The 24777-nt window shown below is 36.4% G+C and overlaps 2 protein-coding genes across 4 annotated transcripts in view; one reads left to right on the forward strand and one right to left on the reverse strand.

Moving 5' to 3' along the window:
• LOC105448347 (autophagy-related protein 16-1) overlaps positions 1–20845 on the reverse strand; it is a 391410-nt gene extending 370565 nt beyond the window's left edge. The window contains exons 1-8 of one of the 2 annotated variants that reach the window (XM_011686864.1): positions 20385–20845; positions 19811–20069; positions 19538–19700; positions 19297–19385; positions 18230–18277; positions 17369–17504; positions 15420–15525; positions 12003–12145 (exon numbers count right to left, since the gene is read on the reverse strand). In XM_011686864.1, coding sequence (XP_011685166.1) covers positions 12003–12145; positions 15420–15525; positions 17369–17504; positions 18230–18277; positions 19297–19385; positions 19538–19700; positions 19811–20069; positions 20385–20517 — 1077 coding nt within the window. In that variant the 5' untranslated portion in view covers positions 20518–20845. The remainder of the gene's footprint in view (positions 1–12002; positions 12146–15419; positions 15526–17368; positions 17505–18229; positions 18278–19296; positions 19386–19537; positions 19701–19810; positions 20070–20384) is intronic. The other variant, XM_011686865.1, reaches the window with a different exon arrangement.
• Positions 20846–22164: 1319 nt separating this feature from the next.
• On the forward strand, positions 22165–23979 carry LOC105448348. Of its 2 annotated transcripts, XM_011686866.1 has the most exons (5): positions 22165–22379; positions 22703–22874; positions 23134–23245; positions 23532–23617; positions 23777–23979. In XM_011686866.1, exons 2-5 carry the CDS (start codon positions 22792–22794, stop codon positions 23970–23972), a joined length of 477 nt encoding a protein of 158 aa, XP_011685168.1. In that variant the 5' UTR covers positions 22165–22379; positions 22703–22791; the 3' UTR covers positions 23973–23979. The 2 variants fall into 2 exon arrangements, with proteins under 2 accessions (XP_011685168.1, XP_011685169.1); XM_011686867.1 differs by lacking the exon at positions 22165–22379 and having other exon boundaries at positions 22786–22874; positions 23110–23245.
• The last annotated feature ends 798 nt before the right edge of the window (positions 23980–24777 follow it).

A 24777-nucleotide genomic window follows, 5' to 3' on the forward strand; every position in this document is an offset into this window, starting at 1 on the left:
ACCATTATAATTTCGACAAGTACAATATCAATTAAACATTGTAGATTTCGATTTGCTCAAGAGAAAAATGCATTTCGTATATTTCGAAATATGTTACACGCGGTAAAGAGATATCTCCGGCTTCAAGTTTCGTAGCGGTCGACGGAAGTTAGTTAGAGTTTCGATTTTAGTTAAAGTTTCGGGTTTCTCCAAACTAGTCCTAAGTCAGGCCAAGAGTGCCAAGAAGTCGGAGGCGATCGTAAAGTCGCTGTTGCAGACAGAGTTAACTATCTCACTTGCGGTTGTTAATTTTACTCTTGTGTTAATTATGTGTACATAATATTATTAAATCAGTCCGCGAGATAGATATATTTTAAACTTATTAGCATCTTTTGTTTCTTCGCCGTAGTAAATTAAATCCCTTTAGCAGCTCTTTCATTTAAAATTCAATCTCATTATTTATATTAGACTTAATAATTCGATTAGCAGAACTTCTGTAATAATTCTTCAACAGTTCAAATAGTCACTTTTCGAATCATGAATCGAACTGACCGAGCATACGAGAAGGGTGGGCATCCAAAGGCCGAAATTAGATTCGGTTTTCCCGTGTGGCCGACTGCAGAAATCACGGCCACCCCATATTTGAGAGTTAACGCGATTTCAGCGCGAGATATCTGCCGGGCTGCGCCGTTCATCACAGACGAGTCGAGTTAACCCCGGGAGTTCCGCGCCACGAAAATGTATGAAGTCCTCGAGATCTTCCTGTATTTCGCGATTTATCATTCGCACCGCCATCTTGCCGGGGCCGTTCTCGCTACGGGCGAACTCTTTTCGACCGCTCGTTCGGTCGACAGATTCCTATCGGAATTTTAGAAGTTCTAAATTTCTCCGTCTAACACGATAAAGCGACATTCACGAAATCACTATTAATTTCAAAACCGCTAGCGACCACCACCCTTTCATCTCCGCTTGTCTGGTGAGAATGTCAATGCTGACCGAGAAACGAGAAATCAGTAAAGAGACTAAACGATCTCCACTTAATTATACTTCAGCGAATTAACTAATTATCTTTTCCTTTTTGCTCCTGCTTCCGCTGCCTTTGGTTATCATTTCTTCCCTTAAACGCTATTCTTCTCCTTTTAATTTAACGGCTCAGCTCGAGTGCGTTCGTCTAGCGCAGTTTCCTCGATCGATATTGTCCGCTTTCATCGTAACTATAGCAACGGTGGTTCACGAAGAGACCACCTCGCTTTCCCTCCCCCTCCCCCTTCTGCCCCCACCCCTAACTCATTTGTTCCGTGCAAAGATTCGACTTTAATTATAATCTTTGACCCATCGCGACTTTCGTTCACCTGACAATTACTTTCGACAGCATAACGATCCCTTTGTCTAATTCGATCAAGTCTTCTCTCTTTCGTCTATCCGTTAAATGAATGCGCCGAACGGTGTCGACTGCGCGAGATTTGGGTCGACTATTTATATCCCTCGCCTGTCAATCCGTTAACTCAGAGATGGATCGATGCGATTTTTCGCGACGTTAAGGTGCCGTCGAGGTATCCGTTATAGTTAGTGACAAAATCGAGCGTATCGCTACTGCGACGTTTCGACATTTCATATCCGCTAACTAAAATATCAGAATCTGTCCACGTTAATGAACAGAGACAATGATCCATCAGTCTTCCTACACATTTAATACTACAGCTGACAGATTCTCAATTCACGTTTACATTGAATATAGGACGGGATCTACACAATATAATATAGCTCAATCACGTTTGACATTAAATGTAAAAAATCGGAGATGTGTTATTATTTATACACGTTTACGCATAAAGAATATAAAGAATAAGTATAAATTAATTTGATTTTAAATAATTAGTCAAATATAATCTTTTGACATATTACTTACATCATATATATAATATTCAAATCATAAATGCAACTGCGCTGTCATTTGATAAAATGTACGGTATATTATATTGATACATTAGCAATATTATTTTATTACTTTTTGGCTTTGCAGATGATTGTAAATATATAAACTTTGATTTTATATATATAAAAGATCAATATTTTTTAATTGAAAAACGTACGTTATATTTGTCAGGATTATACTAATGTCACAAGTATAACGCAACCACAAACTCGGAATATGTCAAACTTCGAATTTAATTAGCTCAGAATTCAGTCTAGTGTGTTGAAATCGTCCGCTAAAAGTTCTCGACACTTTTAATTTAAATTCAGTTCATATCTAGTAGAGGGAAGGGAGGGAAAGGCAGTGGTCGACGGCATCTCGAATAACATCATACAAACCGTGTCCCATTAATTAAATTCCTCCCAAGAAGTTTCCCAACGCGCACGCGATAGATACCACGAGCCAACATCGATGGTTCATTAGATCTGAATCGACGAGATCGAAAATAGTTTCGTGCACAATTTGCCCTTTTCCGCGTCGGCATTTATAGAGACGAAATGGAAAAAGTATTAGGTCGTCTTGGTGTCATAATCAAGTAACGATCATTAAAATAACGATATTCGCTCGCAAACTGAAACTTGGCAAAGTATCGATTATCTCGGTATCGGATTATATCGGTGTTACATATATTTTTATATTTTAATACACGCGTTCGTTGAAAACGTTAATTGAAAACGCAGTCGCGGAGTATGCGAGGCGTGCGTTTTAAAGCCAGAAGTGTCAAAGAGTCTTTAGTTTCTTCTACATCCAGTGGTTTGTAAGAGAGCGCATTGCATAAAGCGCTAAAACGTCTCGTGGGGCGGATGTATAACATCAGAGATCGGAGAACGGTGTATTTGTAGTATGCACAATGCTACATGAGAGCACACGGTACGCCGGCTAAAGTCAAAAGTGTAAAAGCTTGTGCTTTCCAACCGATTTCACCCTTTCGCTTTTATCTGCAACGAGGAGCTACGTACAAGATTCGCGACGTGTTTTAACCTGCAGCCAGCGATGCATTTACGTGGTCAGGGCACGTGAGTGGGTAAAGCTCTGGGAAAATGGAATCTCGAATTAAACTAAATCCAATTTAGATCAGAAGTAGTCATTGTGTTATATCTATAATCTCTTCAAAAGCTCTGGCCATCGTAATTGGAGCGTGTCTAAAGAATCAATCCTCCCCCACTCCCTCCTATCTTTTTTTTTTCTTTCGTTACTCCGCCGAAGAAAAATTGGTAGAATTAAATGACCAGCGGAAAGAACTTGGAAGATAGATGTTCAAGTCGTTCGAGATTATCTCGATTATTGCAATTATTCTCGAAGCTACAACGGCGTTAAATTAAAGTTATAATAAATCCGTCGAAAAAATCGTTGGTGCAGATTGCACAAAGGGGCATTACGTAAATTGAAAAACAATTACGATACTTCTCTGTATATTACAAGATGTATCAATCGAACAATAAAGATACGAGTTTTTAATGTTTATCTTTAAAAATAAAAAAAGGTTAAAATACTATCTTCCTTTGTAAAAAAAAGAAAAGCACGTCAATAAAGCAATAAAGAAAGCACGCATTCAATATTGTTAATCGATCACGTGCACATAATTATGTCACGTGAGAATGTAATTAGAGTTTCGCGTTTGATCGTAAACCGCGCAACCGACAATCATGGGCAGCGAATTGCGATCAGCTACATTTCACCATCAAAGCTATTCAAGTCTAGTGCGGGCATTAATTTCTAATTAGCACCTGATCGATATAGAACACGGAAGACACATACACACAGCGTATTCTATACGAACATACGGGGGGTCACCCCTCCCCCTCCCCTTCTCCCTCCCCCTCCCCGCCTGATATTGACAGTACTCGCGAATGCATCACACCAGTAACATGCACGCTGGGTGCTAAAGCGTTTTTCTTATAACGCTACAAATATGCATTACCCGGAAGCGCATACATCGTCGAGATGTACTTGACGTACGCTTTTAGGTTGCGTTTCAAGCTCGCAGTTGTCCACATTATGCCGCGTTAAGATGCACTTTAGCGCGATAAAAGAAAGATACGGGCGTACTTTTAAAAACTGGCGTAAATACTAATTAGCATCAACCCGGTAGCATGGCTCTTCGCACTTTCAGAGTCAAGAGTTTTCACATGGAGAGCACAGAGAAGCAGAAACAAGAAGAAGTGCAAGAAAAATGTGAGACGTAAAATACGCTTGGTCTTCGTACCCTTTATACGTAAGGTATACGTACGGTACTTGTACATATTTTGTGTGTATACGTGTGTCTGTGCGCGTGTCTGTGTGGATGCCTGTATCTGCGTCTGTCAGTGAAAAAGTACACTTAAAACGCCGGACGTCGCAACGACAAATTCTCGCTTCCAGGATTTTTAAAAATGCCACTCGTTCCAGCGTGCTTGAGCTTGATTCTCGGCATGCGTTCCTGACATCGCGACTGGTTCGCCAAATATCTACAGGTTGCTCGCCGCAGCACGTACATTGTTCGGAATAAACGTATACCGATTTCGTTAGCGGTGGTCTGGCTCGTCGCCAAAACGTTTACGCGAGCGAATAGCATGGAAGTTGCAACATTTTTGGACGCAAATTTGAACGTAATTTGGTTTGATTATGATGATGTCTATACTCGAAATAAATGCACCAAACTAAGCTCTCAAAAAACATATTATATATTATTTGTTTAAATTTTATATCGTATTCCATATAAAATATCGATATTTGTAAATTATGAATGATTGCGAATAAATAATTCCCTCTCTTTTCCTTGCACGAATTAAGCCTCGCTAAGAATAATAAATAATCGTCCTCCTGAGTCATTTTAGAAAATTCTACTTTATTGTAATATATATAGAACTTTAATTCAATCGTTAATTATAGAGTAAGGTTCAGTTAATAAAACTTTCACTCAGACGGAGTGAATTCAAATTTGCCAAGCGATGTGCAATTGTGTGAAAATCCGTAACATCTGCAATAACTTCGTGTTCTAGAAATTTAGGAAGCATTAACGTAATCGGCGTTTATTTTACAGTGAATATCGGAAAGTAATGTTGTGATACACGAAGTAGCGAAGCAAGCGAAAAGCTTTTCTTCCTTTATCACTCACGACACGAGACGCGTGTGAGATATGGGTATATGTGCGCGATATAATATACGGTAAGGTGGTTTACACGCCCTCTAATGGGACAGGGAGAGTCAACCGATCAAGCACTCTCAGGAAATGTCGACGGTAAGCAATTTCCCAACATCGTATGCGCCGATATATCACTTGTACTTGTACCAGGCTAACATTGTCGAGCTAATCAAACTTTGCAAGAACAAATAATTACTGTCTTTCCTGTCTAGCGTAAATTAACACGGGCGCAATCTGTGTCCTCCATATAAATATATCCTGCCTTTTATGCCTTTAAACTATTTTGCATACAAAGCCGAGGATACGGCGCGACGGCAAGCATATGAATATTAAATAATTTAACTTTACGTTACTTTATGTTATAATTACTAATGGAAAATATTTCATGCAATAAAATCTCACGCGTACAGATTACAGAGAGTTACGATTCCAATTGTGAAAAAAATATATTCGCTTTAATTTGCACGCGCCATTCTAGAACTCGGTATTAACGCAAAACAAAAATACACGGGCTATATACGCACGGTATATCATTCCTGAGATGTTTATTAAACGCGAAAATAATGTCGGGGAAAATAAACTCGCTTCTCAATGCGTGTTCGAATAACAACTGGCGCGGAGCGCGAATGAAGAACGAAGGCGAAGCCTCTCTTTCTCTCTCTCTCTCTCCCTTGCCGCGCGAATGCTGCGCACGGTACGATCTAATAGGCGTTACGCTCGATCCGGTCTTAATTCGATAAAATTGATAGTCGGCCGCCGCTTCTCTCCATCCCGACCGCCCCCCCAGCGTGCGCAGTGAGAAAAAAGGGAATCCCGGCGGAAAAGAAAGAAGCGCGCGCGAGACGTTCCGTACCGGATCGCCCTCGTGCAAGGACAGCGCGCGGCGGCGATGTTCAGGTTAATTCCCGTGCTTTTTTTCCTCCTGCACGATATTCCTGCGGCATACCTGACATTCCTATCTGTATCCACCTATTCCTATTAGGGATGTAAATGCGGTAATTTCGCAAGGTAATTACTGGGGGTCGGCATGAAAGTAATGCCTTTGAACGGAGAGAGGGCTACCAGCGTAGAGTGCCTGCTGCCCACTGTGTTACCCTGAAATTACCCTATTGGACGACGCCTGAAAGCGCCTCGGCGTTTTCTGAATTAACGTTTCAGACCCCGGCCGTACAGCCTGATTATTAGAGTCGTCATGAGAGCGCCAAGAGATATTCCCCTTCTTCCTCCTTTGATCGGACGTCAAGAAGTCCGCAATTAAGCAGCCCGTCCCGACGTCTCGTGAGCGACGTTGCACATTGAAATTGATAAATCCTCGGCGCATCGTGTCCCTTAACCACACGGGAATAAATTTTCATGAAGCTTATCACGCATTATTCCCGCCATAAACGCCGCTCAAAACCTACCATCTGCGTTTCATAAACAGTGGAATCTCGACGCACGTAATTGAAACTCAACCGTCAAGCAGATTAGATAATGGAGGCACAATCGTGACTCTGAGATTAAAGCGAGATGAGCGCATAACTACGACAAGAACAAGGGTAACGATGAAAGAGGAAACCGGTGCTGTACAAAGAGATGATATTCACGTCATAATAATGAAATAATTATAGATGCTACAATGTAATACAATCTTGCCGAGATTATAAGAAATATCTATAACAAATATTTATAAATCAATAAAAAAAAATCAAGTTACGCGTTCCAACATTACGTTGTTCTGCTGCTCGACATATATATCGGATTAAATTGCAGTCATCAAAAATTATTTTAAAAAATTGATTTCTATATTAAGATTACAATACTCAATTACCGATGCATTAAAGCAAAATAATAAATATTGAGAGGATTTAAAAAACAATTCGATATAATGTTTAAATGAACAATTACAGTTACCTCTGACATTATATATTATTAAATGGAATATCGTCGAGTACAGTTTGAAGGGATCTCGGTGTCGTCCACGAAGGATGCTACATCTTCTGGAAAGGAAGACTCGATCGAATTAACTGAAGTACAGCAATTAAAGCGTCTTCCCTTTTCTCTCTCTCGGTTATTCGATTTACGGAGCATCGGACTCGGTCGTCGTCAGCGTCGCTTGTTACTCATTAGTCAAGATTAAGACAAGACGGGTACCGTGTAATGAGGAGCACGAAGACGCCGCGGAAGACGGAAAGTACGAGCGATTACGTCCCTTACGAGAAGATTGGTGCCGCGCTGGAGGAAGTATGACGGTTCGCCAATGTCAGACAACCAGGAAACCACACCGGCGGCGAATCAATAGAAGTGGCGGCACACGAGGAAACCCCACCGCCGCAAAATTGAGTCTGCTCCTATCGTCCTGGCCAGGTACTCACCAGTGCCATCGATATTCGTTTAACGCGTCGTTTCCTTGCTGGCGGAGCGACAAACAATGGTCTGGCGAGAAATATAAAATTTAGAAAGTAGAGGGAAGTGTATCGCATCTCCTGAGAAAGAACAATGAGGAGAAAGATAAAACGGGAGGAAAGAATCTTCAGCCATTCTGTCGCGCCTCTCTCTGGCAAAGTCTCGAGTTTTCCTCAATGGGGTAATGCATTTTTCATGGTCGATGATAATCTGGCATTAATACCTCTTACCGTCCTGGAATTATTAAGGCTTGAAATTCTCAACCACTTTACTTAAACCACGTAAATAGATTACGAAATCTAATCGTTATATTCTGCGGTATACAAGGGTCTGCATAATAATAATCTAGGTAGCAACAATATATATCCAACGTTATAAATAACGTTAAATGTGGATAATATTATATCGAATATTAAATGTATGCCAACTACGAAAAACTATATGATTAAAATATGTTCCTTCTGTTTTTGAAGTAAATATTAAGTTGTCCGTGCCAAAACGATTTGGCACGTTGCGTTCTCATAATATACGGACAATTTGCAATCTTCAACATAAAATAACTAGATATATTTTATTAGTTAAATTAATTAAAAATTTCAAAAAGACAGTGAGCGTTATATAAATAACAGAAATTCACGTTCTATCGAGATAGAATTTATCTATAACAATAACAATTTCCCGTAGGTTTTGTGTCGCGTGAAAAACGCAGGATTAATATATCCGTAAAAAGACGTATTGATCAGCAGACGCGCACGCCGCGGATACCGCAACGGCAGGGACTCGCGGGGAAAAACCGTATTTCGTTAAGATCGACAGATGCTGTTGCGCTCTCCTCGAAACGGAGCACTTGAGAATAAACATCAGATGGGTTGGCTCTCGCACCTCTCAGCCTGAATAACCTACAGACTGGTTATAGCTCGAATCCCCCAGAGACCGCGTGTTGTTTCCCGCGTGAGTTTACGCGCCATTGGCCACCAATCTTCGGAATGAAACTGCCGCCGTTCAGTAGACTCCCGACGAGGCCTGTTTCACGAACGGCGCGCGAAAAAGCGAGCAAGAAGCGGCACGGGGGGGAAGCGGCCGAGAGAAGGATTCGGTCGATTGGACGGAACAACGCACGCGGCTCGCGCGAGACGGCAGCTATACGATTTCTCGACGCGTCGAATAATCACGTCTAACACACCCGGCGATACGCAAGCGATACGCCGGCTCACGTATGCTCGCGCGCGAATATATTACACATTGTATTCCGCCGATAAACCGCAGCGCTGTAAACGGCGATATTACTGCAAGGCTGAACGCGCGCGCGGTAACTTGTACAACCGACGTTGGGAGAAGCACGACGACGCATCGAGGATATGCAATGGAATTGCGTGGCTGCAGGTACATAGTGGTAGACTATCGGCCCAATCTCGCTCGATGTTTCCTCGCGAATCCTCACGAGCGAGCGTCTCCGTCGAATCTTGTCACGTGATCTAAACGTGAATACGCGGTGTAATTGCACCGAGGAGAGAAATTATTTCGGATACCGAAACCGCGAAACGGTAAGCTCGCGCGGAAACGCGACAGCGAAACAAACGGCGGAGACTCGAGATTCTCGCACGGTATTATTAACGTTCGCTCAACGATCGGTTACTTATGTGCCTCTGATGCGCGGCAAGCGTACCGCGGTGAATCGATTAGACGTCGATGACTTCTACGAATCAACGTTTTGTATGAGAGAAGGCTTGCGATAAAACCAAGCCAGCTGATTCGGTCATACACACGGCGCAAATCAAAGTACCGTTGAGTCTCATCTAGAGTTGCGAGAAGCAGAAGCTTCTCTCTCTCTCTCTCTCTCTCTCTCCGTTCGTCGATTCCCGGCGTCGACTTCGCCGACAATCATCGCCGGTTGCTCCCAGCGTTTAATCATGTTACATCAGTACGACACTCTGACAATCCTATCAAAGTAACGAGGTGCGCAGGTCGGGACATACGTACGGCGTGGGACTCGAAAGTTTCATCGCGATCGATCATCCCTGATTACTCCTCCATACACGACCGCGCGCGTGTATGCCGCCGACTATCGACAGACCATGTACTTAAGTTCTTACATACGAGAGCCCGGCTTCGGGTGTAGATCAAAGGAAATAGCGTGCATTAGTAGTGATCAAGCATTTACTGTCATATGCTAAACTTCAGCCGTCACATTTGATACGCATCGCCTAACAAAAGCTTCCTCTGTAACTTACTGTTTTTCGCGTACGATCGAAATTTCAAACTGACCATTTACACCTGCTACACAATCGCGGAATGTTATTACAAACACGTTTGAACAATTCATTGATCGCATGCGTATAACTGTGAAGTAATTAATGAACGTATTCTCAAGAAAAAAAATTAAAGATTGATGAACATTAAATAAAAATTCATTTACAAATGTACATTGTATAAATCATCCATCTAATCTCAGAGTTTATAAATTATTTTAATCTAATTAATCTGTTGTCTGAATCACATCGTGAGAATCGTAATGAAAATGCATCGCGACGTGAGAAAAATGTGTATTATTTCAAATAATCTGTGCACTAAAATGCCACAGAAATCACCTAAAAATTGCAAAAATTATTATCAATTATTATTGACAGCACTCACTCTTTTGCATCTTTTGCGATTTTTCAATAACATTTCCAGAATAGAAGAGGGTTGTGAAAAAAAGTTAACGCATTGTGGAAAGAGTGGATGTGGCTATGGTGAAAGAAGCTAAAGGGAAGCGAGCGAGCTTTGGACAGCGGGGTCAAAGAGACCGTGGGTCGCGTACCTTTCAAATCGTACATACATAGATATTATGCATGAACAGGAGTAACGATCCGCGGTAAAGTTCACGAAGCAATTCGGTCCTAACTGACTTTTTGTGCGTTGCCATTAGCTTTACGACGCGCGCCAACGTCGCGGATTTACATGAGCCGCACGGTAATAGATCGCGAGGGAAGAAGGTGACGATAAATTTCATATTCTACAGCCGGTAGATTCACGGGCTGTCTCGCCAACGGAACAGACCTGTAATTTAATGCATGTTTTGCGAGACATCCCTTTATGCACTTCCTGGGACACGTCCGTACAGCCAATCAGGTTTTCACGGGAGACGAGAGACGAGCGCGTCTCATTACTGCAGTTGTTAGGCCATTTGTTCCATCTTAATGTAACTTCTTTTTGTACTTCGCGCAATACGGTATGAAAGCTTGATTGAGTACAGTCATAGGTACGCTTATGGTCTAACACGCGGTTGATTAAAAGAGCAAATTATTGCAAATAAATATAAAAAAGTACGCGGCGTTCTAGTGCTGTTTTCAATTTTTCAGAGTTCTTCTCAGTGAAATTAATTTGACGGGACATATGCAAAATTATTACAGCAAATAAAATAAAAGAAAATCGATAAAAACTTTTTTTTGAGCATCGTTATTTTAAAGTACAATATACTATAATTATTATATGTATATGCATTTCTATCTAACTTGTCGATAATCTGATAAAAGCAACTTGAAAATACAAAATAAATCGCATTTATGAAAAAGAAAAGAAAATAGAATATGTTCGCGGTGGTTTGCCGTCCATATCGTTTTGTTTACGCGGTTTTTCGCATAATTTTGAACTACGTCCGTAATCTGCGGATTTAAAACAAAATTTTCAAACTTAGCGTTGTCAGAATTTTCAATATTTCGTTCGAGTATCGGACGAGAACGTCCCATCTCTTTGTGAGAGGGATGGAGCTGTTAATTCCGTAATACATTCGGCTTTTTGTGAGTAGTCATAGAACCGTGGTATAATTGCGAACCAGCAGCAATATATTTGACTGGCAATCGAAAAAGTTGGGAATTTGAAGCCTTGAAAACAGTTATCGATATTAACCTAGATATGACGAAAAAGCAGAACGAATTATGCACGGAAAAACAAAACAGAATAATGCTTAAAAGGCCGCATATTTTTTCTAACAAATAGTTCCTACATTTACCATGTCACTTATCGTTATACTCTGACGCATTCAGCAAATGTTAAAAATACATCTCTTTTAGCGGAATTCTGCAACCGCACATGATTGTATTTTACATTTAAATTCTTTCACGTTATATAAAATTTTTTTTTATACATTTCTAAATAAAAATTTTCTCTTTCTGTAAATATTCTGATAGAAATGTAATCAATTAAAAAGTCAATTTCGTCGTTAGCTCGCAATCAATTTTTATAGCAGTCTCTTTTCATTCTTTTCGTTCATCACGCAGAACTTTATATATGCGGCAATTATATAACTGAAGCATTTATTAAAGTTTACGAAAGTCCACTGCAGTTCCACTGACCATCATAACTCTGTTCATCATCGTCCAATCAATTATATATAGAAACAAACATGAAGGAGATGTGAAATCCTAAAATATACTACAAGAATATCTCCTACAAATCATTAGATATCCTTGTTTATCCTTTAACAGCCTTTAAGCTTTTGGAGGTGCGTTAGAGGCACGCAATACAGGTCGGACGATGGATGCAAGAAAAAAAACTTACCTTTAGGCGAAGATCACTGACGGTCCAAACGCGGCTCGCATAATCGTTGGACGCTCCAAGAATAAGGGTGCCCGTCGAATCGAAGTCCACCGACATCACACCGGCGTTGCTGCCAACGAGGATGCCCTTGTTCTCCGACGTACCTGCAAAACAGAATATTCGTGAACATCATTGTGTCATACCATTACGCAACGATGTTTGAGTTTAATTCTTTGCGTTTACGTGCACCCACATCAATTACTTCGGTTCCCATTGCACGGCCGTTTCGCTCTACACCTGCCTCTCTTCCCCCCCCCCCTCCTCTCACCCCATTCGCCTATATTCCGCGCGTTATTGTCTGAATATGACTAATTAAATTTATGCCCTGACGGCTTAATTGGCAGCGAGCAAACCGCGCTGCAATCCGAAGGGAGCACGTTATAAGCATCTCAAAGCGGGGAGAGAAAGAGAGAGCGGCGAGAGGATGAGCGGAATGAGCGAATGAACGAAGTGAGAGAGAAAATGTGAAGAGACAGGCGGAGAGCAATGAAGAAGCGCGCAGAACAAAGCCGAGAAATGGAGAACGCGTGTATAGATCTAGAATAACAGACCTCATCCTATAAGCGGATATAACCCGTACAATAAGAATGAATGTTTCATCTAATTTGCGAAAGGGAGAGAGAGAGAGAGAGAGAGAGAGAGAGAGAGAGAGAGAGAGGGGCGCGGAGGATTACATTCGAGAGCGTTATGGCATATACGATCGTTATGGTATATCGCGCGCTTCGTTAAATACGATACGGGAAAACGATTTCGCGAATGAGAGCTGCGACGGGCTGCGGCCTTTAGTATGCGTCGCAAGGTTGAGCCATAACGACGCGCAAAGTAACCTGTTGATTCGTTAATACACTTCATTAAGCGGATCGCGGGGAATTTCTCGGGAGAAAAAAAAAAGTGATATCGCGGCCGGTCCGCGAATGGAACGGGGGGGGGGGAACGCGCGCGACGAGATGCCGAGACCCGGAGGCGGGCTGGCTCCAAAACGGGGATGTCGCGGAGCGGAGCGGAGCGGCAAAAAATTTCTTTTACCTCTGATCGACAAATAAATAACGTAAACGTAATACATTTTATGCGCATTAATGTGCCTCTGGCACCCATCGGGAATGTATCGTATAAATCTACCGGTGGAAAAGAAGATTATGAGAATTAAATTACGTATCAGTCCTCCGGAAGGATACCCCGTCGTCGTCACGGTCGAGTTTATACAGGCAAAAACCTTAATTCAGACAAAACCTTAATGGATGTATTACATGCACCGGATGTTAATATATAGACGGCAAAACTGGTGCTCTGTGACGAACGTCTGCGTATAAGTGCAGAACGAACGAGCTCGCATCGACAGGCAGGTCTGTTATTTTGCCGCTCGTAATGAAAATCTCGATTAGAACTGCCCCTCCCGCCCTCCCTCCCTCCATCCCCCCCCTCCTTCCCTCCCCTTTCTCAAACTTTACGCTTCTTTTTCTCGTTCCTCTCCCTTTTCTTTCTTTCTCTAGCGTAAGATTCTAATCTACCGACATCATTCTACTCGCTAAATGGTATCAATTTTACGCACGCAACCTGTAATTAGATCATAAATTGCGTGATTACGCTGCATTATACCTGACGCAAGTTCGCAACGGGGTCGCGTTCACGCGAATTTTCGCGAACGTTCGTCCTTCGGTTCGCAAAAGTTCGAGGTCCCTTCAATTCGGCAACCTCGGTGGGAATGGCAGGAGGTGTTGTTCGTAATGTTCGTTCTTTAACGAATGCGTGGACACGGGGGAGTGGACGCGGGGATGAGGAAATCTGCGAAAAACGTCTCGCGAAGGCTGGCACCATCCGAACGCGCGGCATCACGTTTGACTAACGCCGCCGCACCGCGTCGTCCGCGTCGTGCGCGCCGATCGCCGCGTACCGGCGGCAATTTGAATAATACGACGACCGGTAGATAAACTCTTGGCGGAACGTCATCTCGCCGCTCGCATGCGATACTCGTGATTGTTACGCGGTTCAGGATGTCGTTTACCCGCGTGAATGCTCCGACTAATCGCATTCTTTTGTCCGTACGCATTTTAACACCTTGAATTGCGATTTATGTTCACCCTCACGGCAATCTACCTGCATGTTCAATTCCTTCAACCAACTTTTCTAAAATCTATATCAGATTCCGCAGACCGGACTTTATAAATTAAAGATTAGAATTTGATCAGAATAGAACACATACCAAGATCAGAATTATCTGATTGTCTGTAAAAAGATCAAACTGTCGTTCATTCGTTTTGCATTCATTTTACACATATTTAACCGAGAAGATTAAATAAGATCCTTTAATTAAAATTTTCATAAATATGCACCCTTAATTATTAAAATTTGTTAAATATAGATAAAATAATTTTTATATTCAAAACTTAAATATTTAGTATTTAAAAATCTCGGTAATAAATTATACACCTAAACATTTTTCAATATAAAAACTCTCATCGTTTATTATTATTAAATCATTTAATTATTTAAGATAATAAATAATATGTAATAACAAGGTAATAAGATCTCTATATAGAATTACAATGTCTGTACAATTTTAATTTAATTTCCAATTTAATCTTAAGGCTCCTGACTATACCTGCTTGTCAGCCAAGAATTCCAGTGGCGACATTATATCACGGTAGGAATTATAAAACCTTATTCATCTGCTAAGGCCCATTTTACAATACGTCACATGTCAGTGTCATAAGTCGTAAGCCGTAAGAATTCTACAATATGTCGTATGCCAGTATCGTAAGCAGTAAGAATTCATCAATCACAGTCTGTGATCTTCACAGAGTATGAAGAGAATACTTGATTGTAATTAATCGGTTCTTATTGCTTACGATACTGGCATATGACATATTGTAGACTGGACCTTGCTGTGAAACGTGTTGACAACAAAATTTTGTGTTGCATGCCATTTCGTGTTATTATGTGTTTCATTGAAAATATGGTCTCGTATTAATCGAATTCGTAAAAATGGATGGAAAATAATGCTATCATTTTATATGTAAAAATATGTTTTCCTTTTAACAGCTGTCAAATCATATGTTTTCTTGCCTCAATAGGCTTCACTTCATGTGCCTGTTAGAATTATTTATTGATTGTCGAGGGAAAAAGGACAGTTTCCATCCATTTTTACAAATTTTTTGAAGCGATCCTCTTCTTTATTTCATCTCTTTATTTAAAAATGGCATGCAAGAAATTTCTATGTGTCATTTCTCGCTTACGTCACACTTCCACTATGGCCATGGTGACTAGTCAGGAGCCTTAAATGATATTTTAAATTCTTTCTAAAAAAATACAATTAAGAAATTTAATTTTAAATATATAATATTATATAAAAGAATGAGTCTTAATCATTCTATTAGTTACCTTTAGTAATGTTCCAAAGCTTCACCTTCCTGTCAGCACCACCAGTAGCCAATATTCTATCAGTAGGCGACCATTTAACAGCGTATACTTCCCCCTCATGGGCACTCTGTAAGGTTTATAAATTCTTGATGTATAAGATTGTTAGACATATTTCATGCATTCAATTTATTGCGTAAAATATTAGGTCAACAAATTAAATGTTCAATCGCATTGTGCATGACAATATCACAAGACATAAGTTAAAAATGTCGAAAGTATATAAATTATACGTAACTTGTATTATTTTAAATATCTTGTTTTTATACTCTCACAGCCAAGTGGTTTCACTAGTGAATAAATAATGCGAAAGTACTTGATTATTAAGAATAGCAAACACCGTAAATTTAAACGCCATCTTATATATGCTGAAATTTAAAAACTTGGAACAGATATTTTACAAATATAAATGGAAATTTAATGCTTATTATATGTAAGTTTCCTTTAACTAAACCAACTCTTAAACATTATTATAAAGCACCTTCAACAGAATAATAAATAAAACAGAGACAGAGGAAATGACAGAACTTTTTGTTCAAACTTTGTTAGTAAACTGTCTTGTAATAAAGCTTGAAGCGAAATATACTTCGTTAATTTACACTCATAATTACTTAATGCTCCTCCTATTTTTCAAAGTTAACAGTTTAAGTGCAACAGTAGCAGTAATTGCTTCGCGTGTCATTCTGCATGCATATTCTATATTAAAATATATAATCCAAAAACGAAAAATAAGTTGTACAAATTGCAGTGTGTATAATTTAAAAAATATGAAAAATCATATAAAGATATAATTACATAAGCGAAACATTTTAAAAATAGATGCATTAAATAAAAAATAATGATGACAAACTGTGTGTATGGAGGCTAATAAGTGATTAAGAACAGGAAAATGGAAAGACTGGAGCTCAGGATATCGACTGTCTTAATAAAAGCATCCGGTAATATTTTGAAAATATTTGTACTTAATCCAATCACGATAAAAATTATAACATTATGCATTTTCAATCACATACACACTACATTCTACAAACAATACTGTGTTTTGCGTAAACATATATTTAAAATTTAAAAGAAACTAAACCAGTGTCACTCTAATGTTACTACTCTAGTCTTACATGACTAGAGTATCTTAAATATGTAGCGATGTATGTGTATGTGTTGTAATAACGTATATTATAGTGTAAAAATACAACTCACATATAATAATAAACATAAAATTCACGTAATATATTATTACTTAATCCTTTATTATTATACGTTATTATCTATATATACAAATAAAATGAAGTAATTCTGTTTTAATCTGATTTAACCTCAACTATAACAAACTAATTGATCATTTCTCGATTGGTAGATTCAAGCGTGTCTAATAAATTCATTTTATGAAATTCTAACATGAACGTGTCATTCCTCTGTTGAAAAAAGAAAATGATCATTTTCTAATTTAATTAAGTATAATGTTAAATAAATTAGCTAAAATGACATTGTTGATGTATTGAATATATACATTGCAAAGCATGTACAATACACAGCCTTTCATAGTAACAGACAACGTCACAACCACAGCATGTAACCTACACCACTGTTTACGGTGCAATTGGCTGTAAAAGAGAAACAAATGATCCAATGTTTAGGAAGCATCGAGTGTCAAAATAAATCTGGAAAGAAATATTTGTCTAATTGTCTAAATTAAAATAAAAATGAAGACGTATGTCAAAAATTAAACAATATACCTTAAAATTTTTTAATATAAAATTTATATTGAATATACTCTTATATTCAATATAAAACCATTCATATACATACACAAAGCATGCAGGCTCGTGTTTCATTGTTATTAGGAATGTCAAATACGGATTAATGTTAATGCCTTCATGATGAACACAATATGATATATTTTAAAACCAACGTACAAACGTTACGGATACTTTCGTTGGCACTGCTGTCGGAAGACCAGCAACTTCTTTTAAACTTAAACGATCGGGACTAACAGGTCGCGTGTCTCGTGCTGCATCTTCCAATTCCTTTTGCATCTTTGCCTGTCTCTTCCTATAATGTAATAAAAAACATATACATTAAGCACATGTGGTATCATTAGTATTCAACAAAGTTGCAAAGCAACTTAAAGCGTATATGATAACGGTGATTCTGCGAACTCTTTCACATCATTGCCTTTATGTAAAAAGATTATATTATATGATCCGTTGTTTAAATGTACATTTTATTTTATAATGCATATTTTTATTGATTTTCAATTAAATATTTTTCAAATATGCATTTTAATGTGTATTTTTATTCTTCTGGTATATTTATCAAATATAAATTATAAAATGTCGTATTGTTATACATAGAATGTACATTTTTGCTTAAAATCTCAATATTTCTATGGAAGCATTATGAGAAAAAAAATACAGATCTAGACTATAAAATACAGATCTACAGATTATAAATTTGATTATCTTTTCAAGTTTGTTTTCTGTGATTACAGGTATAGTGCAGTAATTCATATTATATCTTTTTCACCTTTCATTTTGATGTAAAAAATTACAGATAAGATTTATATTGTCTAGTAAATATATACAATTTTCGTATTTTTCTTTTGGATGACAAAACATAAAAATATATTATGTACATGCTGCTAATAAACGCCACCAATAGATAAAATACATAAATCATGAGATATAAAGTGCAGTGTAGTCTATAGCTTTGTCAAATTACCATCCCAAAGCTATTTAGCATTAAGCGGAATGTTCGTTACATTTCATCAGACTTACCCAAATTTTGATAAGGTATGCATCAAAAAGGCTGTTGGACTCGTAAAACTGAAACGAAAATGTCAAGCAGTGTGAAGTGCTTGTGTATAAAGCCCTAAAGTGACTGAATATTGTGTATACTCTGTGAAAAGTTTAAATTAGATAAGTATCTATGGGCTTGTAAAATTTTGTTAATAAATTTATTATTCATACATATAAATTTATATTAAATATTAATATTTGAAAGATTTTTCTGTTAAATTTTATTCATTTATATACATATCTTTTAATAATAAAAAATTTACTATACAATATGGAATGCATATCAGAATAATAATAAAGTTCATATATTTAAAATTCTGTAACATGCATTTTAGCTGTTTTAATTAATAACAATCCAAATTACTTAGGAACAAACTTGAAAAGATTTATTGTACATGTAGTGCAGGTTAAGAGACTTCAAATAAAATAAGTTAAAAAATATTTTATAATTAAATAAAATTGTACTCTCATAGATAATGTAATAACATCCACTTAGTAGAGATTCTATAGAAGAGTAGTGTCGAAGAAAGATAAAGGTCTCAGACGAAAGATTATGTTGCAGGTAAACTAAAACAATCCCTTTATGCAAAACTATACTACAATATACATAAACATATATACAAATACATAAGAATTAAATCAACTAGAGTGCAGAGAAATAAAAGATTAACTTTTAAAAGCTGTATAACTAAGCAGAGATACATTTACTATACTACAAGTACAGGATTATAAATTAGCATGCAAGACTGTACATATTTTCCATCATGTTGCATACAAAGATAGCCAAGAAAAAAAACCACATGTTCAATCAAAATAATATGTTTAATAGTAAAGATGAATACTGCTTTGCTCTTGAATTTCTAAAAACCATTCTATAACTACAAAAATACTAGCGCAATATGCTAGATTTTAATATTGCAAATCAGAATTCATTACTTTATACTTTTCGTAAGTTAATTATACTATTAATAGAAAAAAAAAACGGCAATATGATTTTTGTTCACCCTTATGATATACAATGTTACTTTATATAGGTATACACCTACCTTAAAAAGTTATCATTTTCTTCATTCATCTTTTCTGCATCTCTGGCTTTATATTTTATTAAGCGCTCGATCAACTGTCGATTTTCTTCCTATAAATTTATAAAGCTCAAATAAATGTTACAGTAAATAAGCAATATATGTAAATATCTTTAAGAAACTATCCGATTTCTTTTAACACTGTACAACAAAAATATACGTGAGCATGTAAATTTCTAAGAAAATAAGAAAAAAAATTGTGTACCTGTGTTTTTCTAAGCTTTTCTTCTAAAGATGCAAAAGCGAGTTGCAAGGCTTGGTGTTCATCTTTGAGCATCTGATTAATACCTTCTAAATCTTTCTCTCTACCAAGGCATTTAGTTATTTCTAAACGTAAGTTAGTATTAGCTTCTGAACTTTCTGCAAGGCTGGAACAGAATAAACGGATCAATTAGAAAATCTGATAGATTTATAAAATTGATTTACAAAAATTAATAAACATTGTACATCTTTATGGATAAATGTGATTATAATTTACCTAGCTTCCTTCGCTTGAAGTTCCTTTGTCATTTCCTGTAATTTGTTATTGAGATCCACTATTTGTTGCGTATGTTCTCCTTTCCTTTTGTGCAGCATCGCCAATTCCTCCGCTTGCTTTAGGAGTCTAGCTTCGATATCGGAACTTCCACCCATGCCGATAGCACCATTGGCTGCTTCGCGACGCAGAGTCTCATTAGCAATTGTCAATTGCATATTTGTATTTCGCAATGTGTTTGTATTTTCAAATAACCTATTGTCTGCAAAATACATAGTCAGATTAATTATAATAAAACTGTTTCGTACATGCTAAAAGCTAACAGAATTAATAGAGTTATCAAATTACCAAACTATTAGATTCATTTTATAAAAAAAAAAACAAAATAAAGTAAACAAACAAATAAGGCTTAGAAACAGGTGACAGTATAACGATGGGTTGTAGATAAACGTTAATCGAGTAAGACATATGGTAAACCGCAGTACGGACGGTCCTGCGTTCAAAGTGAGATGCATTGTGGATTGACACTTGTGTCCAACGTCAACTTAACTCGACAATAAAACCGGGAGAAACTTACGCAGGCTAATGAGATCTGCGAAGCAATTGGTTTGCGATCTGTTCCTCTCGCGTAACTGCGAAATTAAATCCTTCCGCCAGTTGACGTCTTCCCGGGCGACGCCGTGCGACACGCCTGCTTCACTCGAGGTCATCTCTCTCGGCTGAACCACGTGCACCGTTGAAAAGCGAGTAATCACCAATGATTTAACCTTAATCAGAGGATCACGATGAAAAGGGTCACACGAATGATGTGCAGTCCACTCCTCGACCGTGTCCGTCACTCCATGACAGTTCCTACGCACGTGCAACGAGTAACTTCGTCCGGTGAAGTCACGTACGATCGTCGGCCAGCGTGTAACGTCCAAACATCTCGCGGCGATCGCGCGACATCGTCTAATCGGGGCGAAATACTTTCAATTGTGAAAACAGATATCCTAACCTATACGTGCCAAACACTATGCTGCTTACTTTGAAATTGTTTGCTATCGCCATGCACATAATCGATACTGCACCACTAGGCTCGCAATCGACGTGAGCACCGCGATATATCGATATACCGAGATCGAGAAACTTCATTCAAACGCTAGAGAAAACGTGCAGTTTAGTGACGGAGAGAATTCCGGGAGTGGAAATTGGTGGAAATGCGTTCCGTTTCGTGCACGATGCGAATAATGATTGATGATGATGTATCGTTTTATCATTGTTGAACATTCAGCGAACAGCAGAGATAAAATTGTATGTGCGTCATGCGTGAAAAGGAACGCACCTCGAGGTGCGTTCGGATTCGCTCCACCTGAGTTCACCCGGGTATCATTAAAGCGCGATTATCAGATCTATCCAGCTAAATTTTTAGATAGCTCAACAAAAACCATTGTTTCGTTTATATTTAGTTAATACTTAATATGTACGTTAATATAGCATTAATTATTAAATATCCTAAAATATTATAATCATTATACGTTCATTTGCGCTTTCATTTATGAATTGCACGCCAAATCTTCTCTAATATATTTATTATATCGAAACGACGCGTTCAATTACCAAATACTGATCAATATTGGGTGAGGATTTGGACGCACCCGGGAAAAAAAGTTCCATATATAATTATATATAATTATATGTAAAATATGTCCATATATGTTTCTTTCCTTTGTAAAATTATTCTTTAATACAAAATTGATAATAATAAGAAAGGAAACATAAAAAATGATTAAAAGAATAATTGTTATATGGTTTTTTTTTTACAAAAATCAAATTTGAAGAAATAAGAAAAATTGTTCATATATAATTATATATGTATATTTTTTAATCACTTATATATGATTATATATAAGCAATTTTTCTCATTTCTTCAAACTAATTTATTTTCTGTAAAAGAAACCAATGTAAAAATTATTCTTTTAATTATTTTTTATGTTTCCTTCTTATTAATATCAATTTTGTATTAAAGAATAATTTTACAAAGGAAAGAAACATATATGGACATATTTTGTATATAATTATATATAATTATATATGGAACTTTTTTTCCCGGGCATTCCTGATTGTGCCCGCGTTTTAAATGGAACCCGTCGGCGCCTCTAGATGCACAAAGCGTGCACGTGAAACTACATATAAGTCACACATTGCGATGTTATCAGATAAAAATTCAGAGATTGTGAAAAATACTTTTACGTTGAAGAAAATGAAAGAAAATATTTTTTCTGCACTTAACTTTAAGAAAGCATATCCTATACATCGTTCTTGAATGTGCGGAAAGTTAACTAGGAGCGGTAAATTTAGTGATGTCACTTACATAACATCTGAAGGCAACTGTAATTTTGAGTAGCTAATGTTAATAATAAAATGTCAGTGTAATAAACGCGACTGAAGAAGAGACAATAAATCTCTTCTCCAAATTTTCGTGCGATTTAACATGCATCAGGTAACTTGCAAATGAGCAATAAAGTTGATTGCGATTGACGAAAAAGGCCTGCTTCTCCGCCTGATTCTCTTCCCATCATGTCCCTTTAAAGTATATTAAAAATTAATTTATTTGTTGTATTAATAACGAAGAGTTGCAATTAAAAATTACTTGTTCGCAGTAGTAAAAATTGTATTATATTGTATACTTAGTAAAGATGTATTATACATAAGCTAAAAATACTAAAATGATGGATACAATATCACCGCAATAATAATTTGTTAGTTAGAATTAATCTTAATTAGGTTAGGTCCTTAAATTGTACAAATACTGTACGTATTGAAATAATTTTTAGTTGCATAATATATACAAACGAGAAAAAAATTTTTGATTACTATAATTAAAATAATATATATATTAAAATTATTTTTTAGAATATAAATAACAAGTTTAAACAAAAATACATAACCAAATTATTTGCTATTTATGAAACATTATGTAAAAAGTTTACATAATTTGCACAATGAAAATTCAGAACAAGAATAGTTGCAAAAACTATTGCAATAATAAATTCAGTATTAATACTTTAAATAAAGCACGGAACAGGTAATTTGATATTATTAAAATTAAATAGTATAAATATACGTATTATTTATATTAATTTCTATTTCAAAATGAGTATAATAATTATACACATGCTGCAATTGTGATAATTATGTATATGGCATTATATGCTTAATACAAATTCGAACCAATTTCAAATAAATATGTATCTACAAATAAAGATATTGTATTAATAAAATAATCGATTTTATAAAAAAATATAATTGGAATTAAACAGTTAATGGCAATTTATATATGATAGAAGAAACAGAAAATATAGAATAGTTAGAAACCAAGCTGGACTCGATGAATATGTCTTTTATTCAATACTTAATACTGATATTGCTATGGAATTAGGAATAGCAGCAAGTGCGGTAAGAATTGAAATAGTTAATAAAATTTTTTACGTAATATTAATGTATTATTATATAATAAGTATAAATATACTAATTTATAAGTATAAATATATAAATATATAAATATATAAATAAATATATAAATAACGTATTTATAAGTATAAATATACTAATTTATTATACATGTTTATTAGGTATATATCTATTTAAAATATATATGTATGAGTTTTAAAATAAATTTTTAAATAATTTAAAATACTACACAATTAATCAAATTAACATGTCTTTTATTTTATTTATACAGATAGCACGTAGTATACTTGCACTTTATAAAAAATTAGCAGCTGATCGGTCAAAGAATCCCTATGTTGTTCAATGGCAGAAAACCGGGTAATGAATACAATTGATCCTTTTTATTGTTTTCTTAATCCAATTGTTTTAATATACATCTAATATCATTTTTTTAAATGTTTTAAGTTAAGCTGTGTGACGTTTTAACACGTATATATAGATTCGAATATAATGTGTATTCTTAAATTATACTTGTAGAGAAAATATGATTGTTTTGCAAGGATACGATCATAAACATTTAAAATATCTCGAGAACGAAGCGAAATTCGTAGCTCTTGGTATACATGCCACTTATCATCGATGGTATCATAATCGCGTAATGGTAGTACTATCGGCATTCGGCCGAAAGGAAGATATCGAGGATATTTTCGACGGACTCTCATATTTACGCTAGCGGTAAACAAACAAAAGTTCTTAATTAACTTAAAACTATATTTTTAATTATTTCATATGCACTGGTTGTGATTACCAAAAACGACATATTTACAATTAAGTTTAAGAATTGAACGTGGCATATGTATATTTTTACACATGAAAATATAATATATAGGTATGTACACTTGCAAATACAGTTGTTATATTTTGTTTATTATCATATCACTCTTCTACATCGATAACAGATATTTGATAGAGAATATATAGTTATAGCTTATTAAAGATATATACGTAAAAGTTATATTTGGAAAAATAATTTAAGCGAATTTATATGATCTTATTCAGGGTTGTGCATCTACGCGTAAAATATAATACTCTACGTTTACGTGTAAACAACGTAAACTATTGTAAAAGTGTCATCTATGTAGACAGTCAGTAGACTATATATTTATTCATTTAATAAATATATATAATTTAACATTTATGTAAAAAAACTACTATTTGAGTAAGAAAAATTCTCTGGTTGCACTTTTAATCTTATAATCTCGTAGTTAAATTAATGTTCAAAATACATCAAGAATATTCTAAAGATGTCGTGGTATCTTTAGCCTGTTCCTATGATACATTTTGAACATTTCTATTGTGGGTAGAGACTGCCTTATAATTTAATTCTTTTATATTCTATATATTAGTGATACAATTTACAATAGTCTACATGGTTTACAAGTCTAAATTGTCTACGCAACAAAAAGACCATGTAAACATCACGTAGATTTCACGTAAATAATCCGTGTAGACGTAATCTTGAAATCTACGGCACAACC

This window comes from Wasmannia auropunctata, unplaced genomic scaffold (genome assembly GCF_000956235.1).
Source record: "Wasmannia auropunctata unplaced genomic scaffold, wasmannia.A_1.0 LD336088.1, whole genome shotgun sequence".
Taxonomy (NCBI): domain Eukaryota; kingdom Metazoa; phylum Arthropoda; class Insecta; order Hymenoptera; family Formicidae; genus Wasmannia; species Wasmannia auropunctata.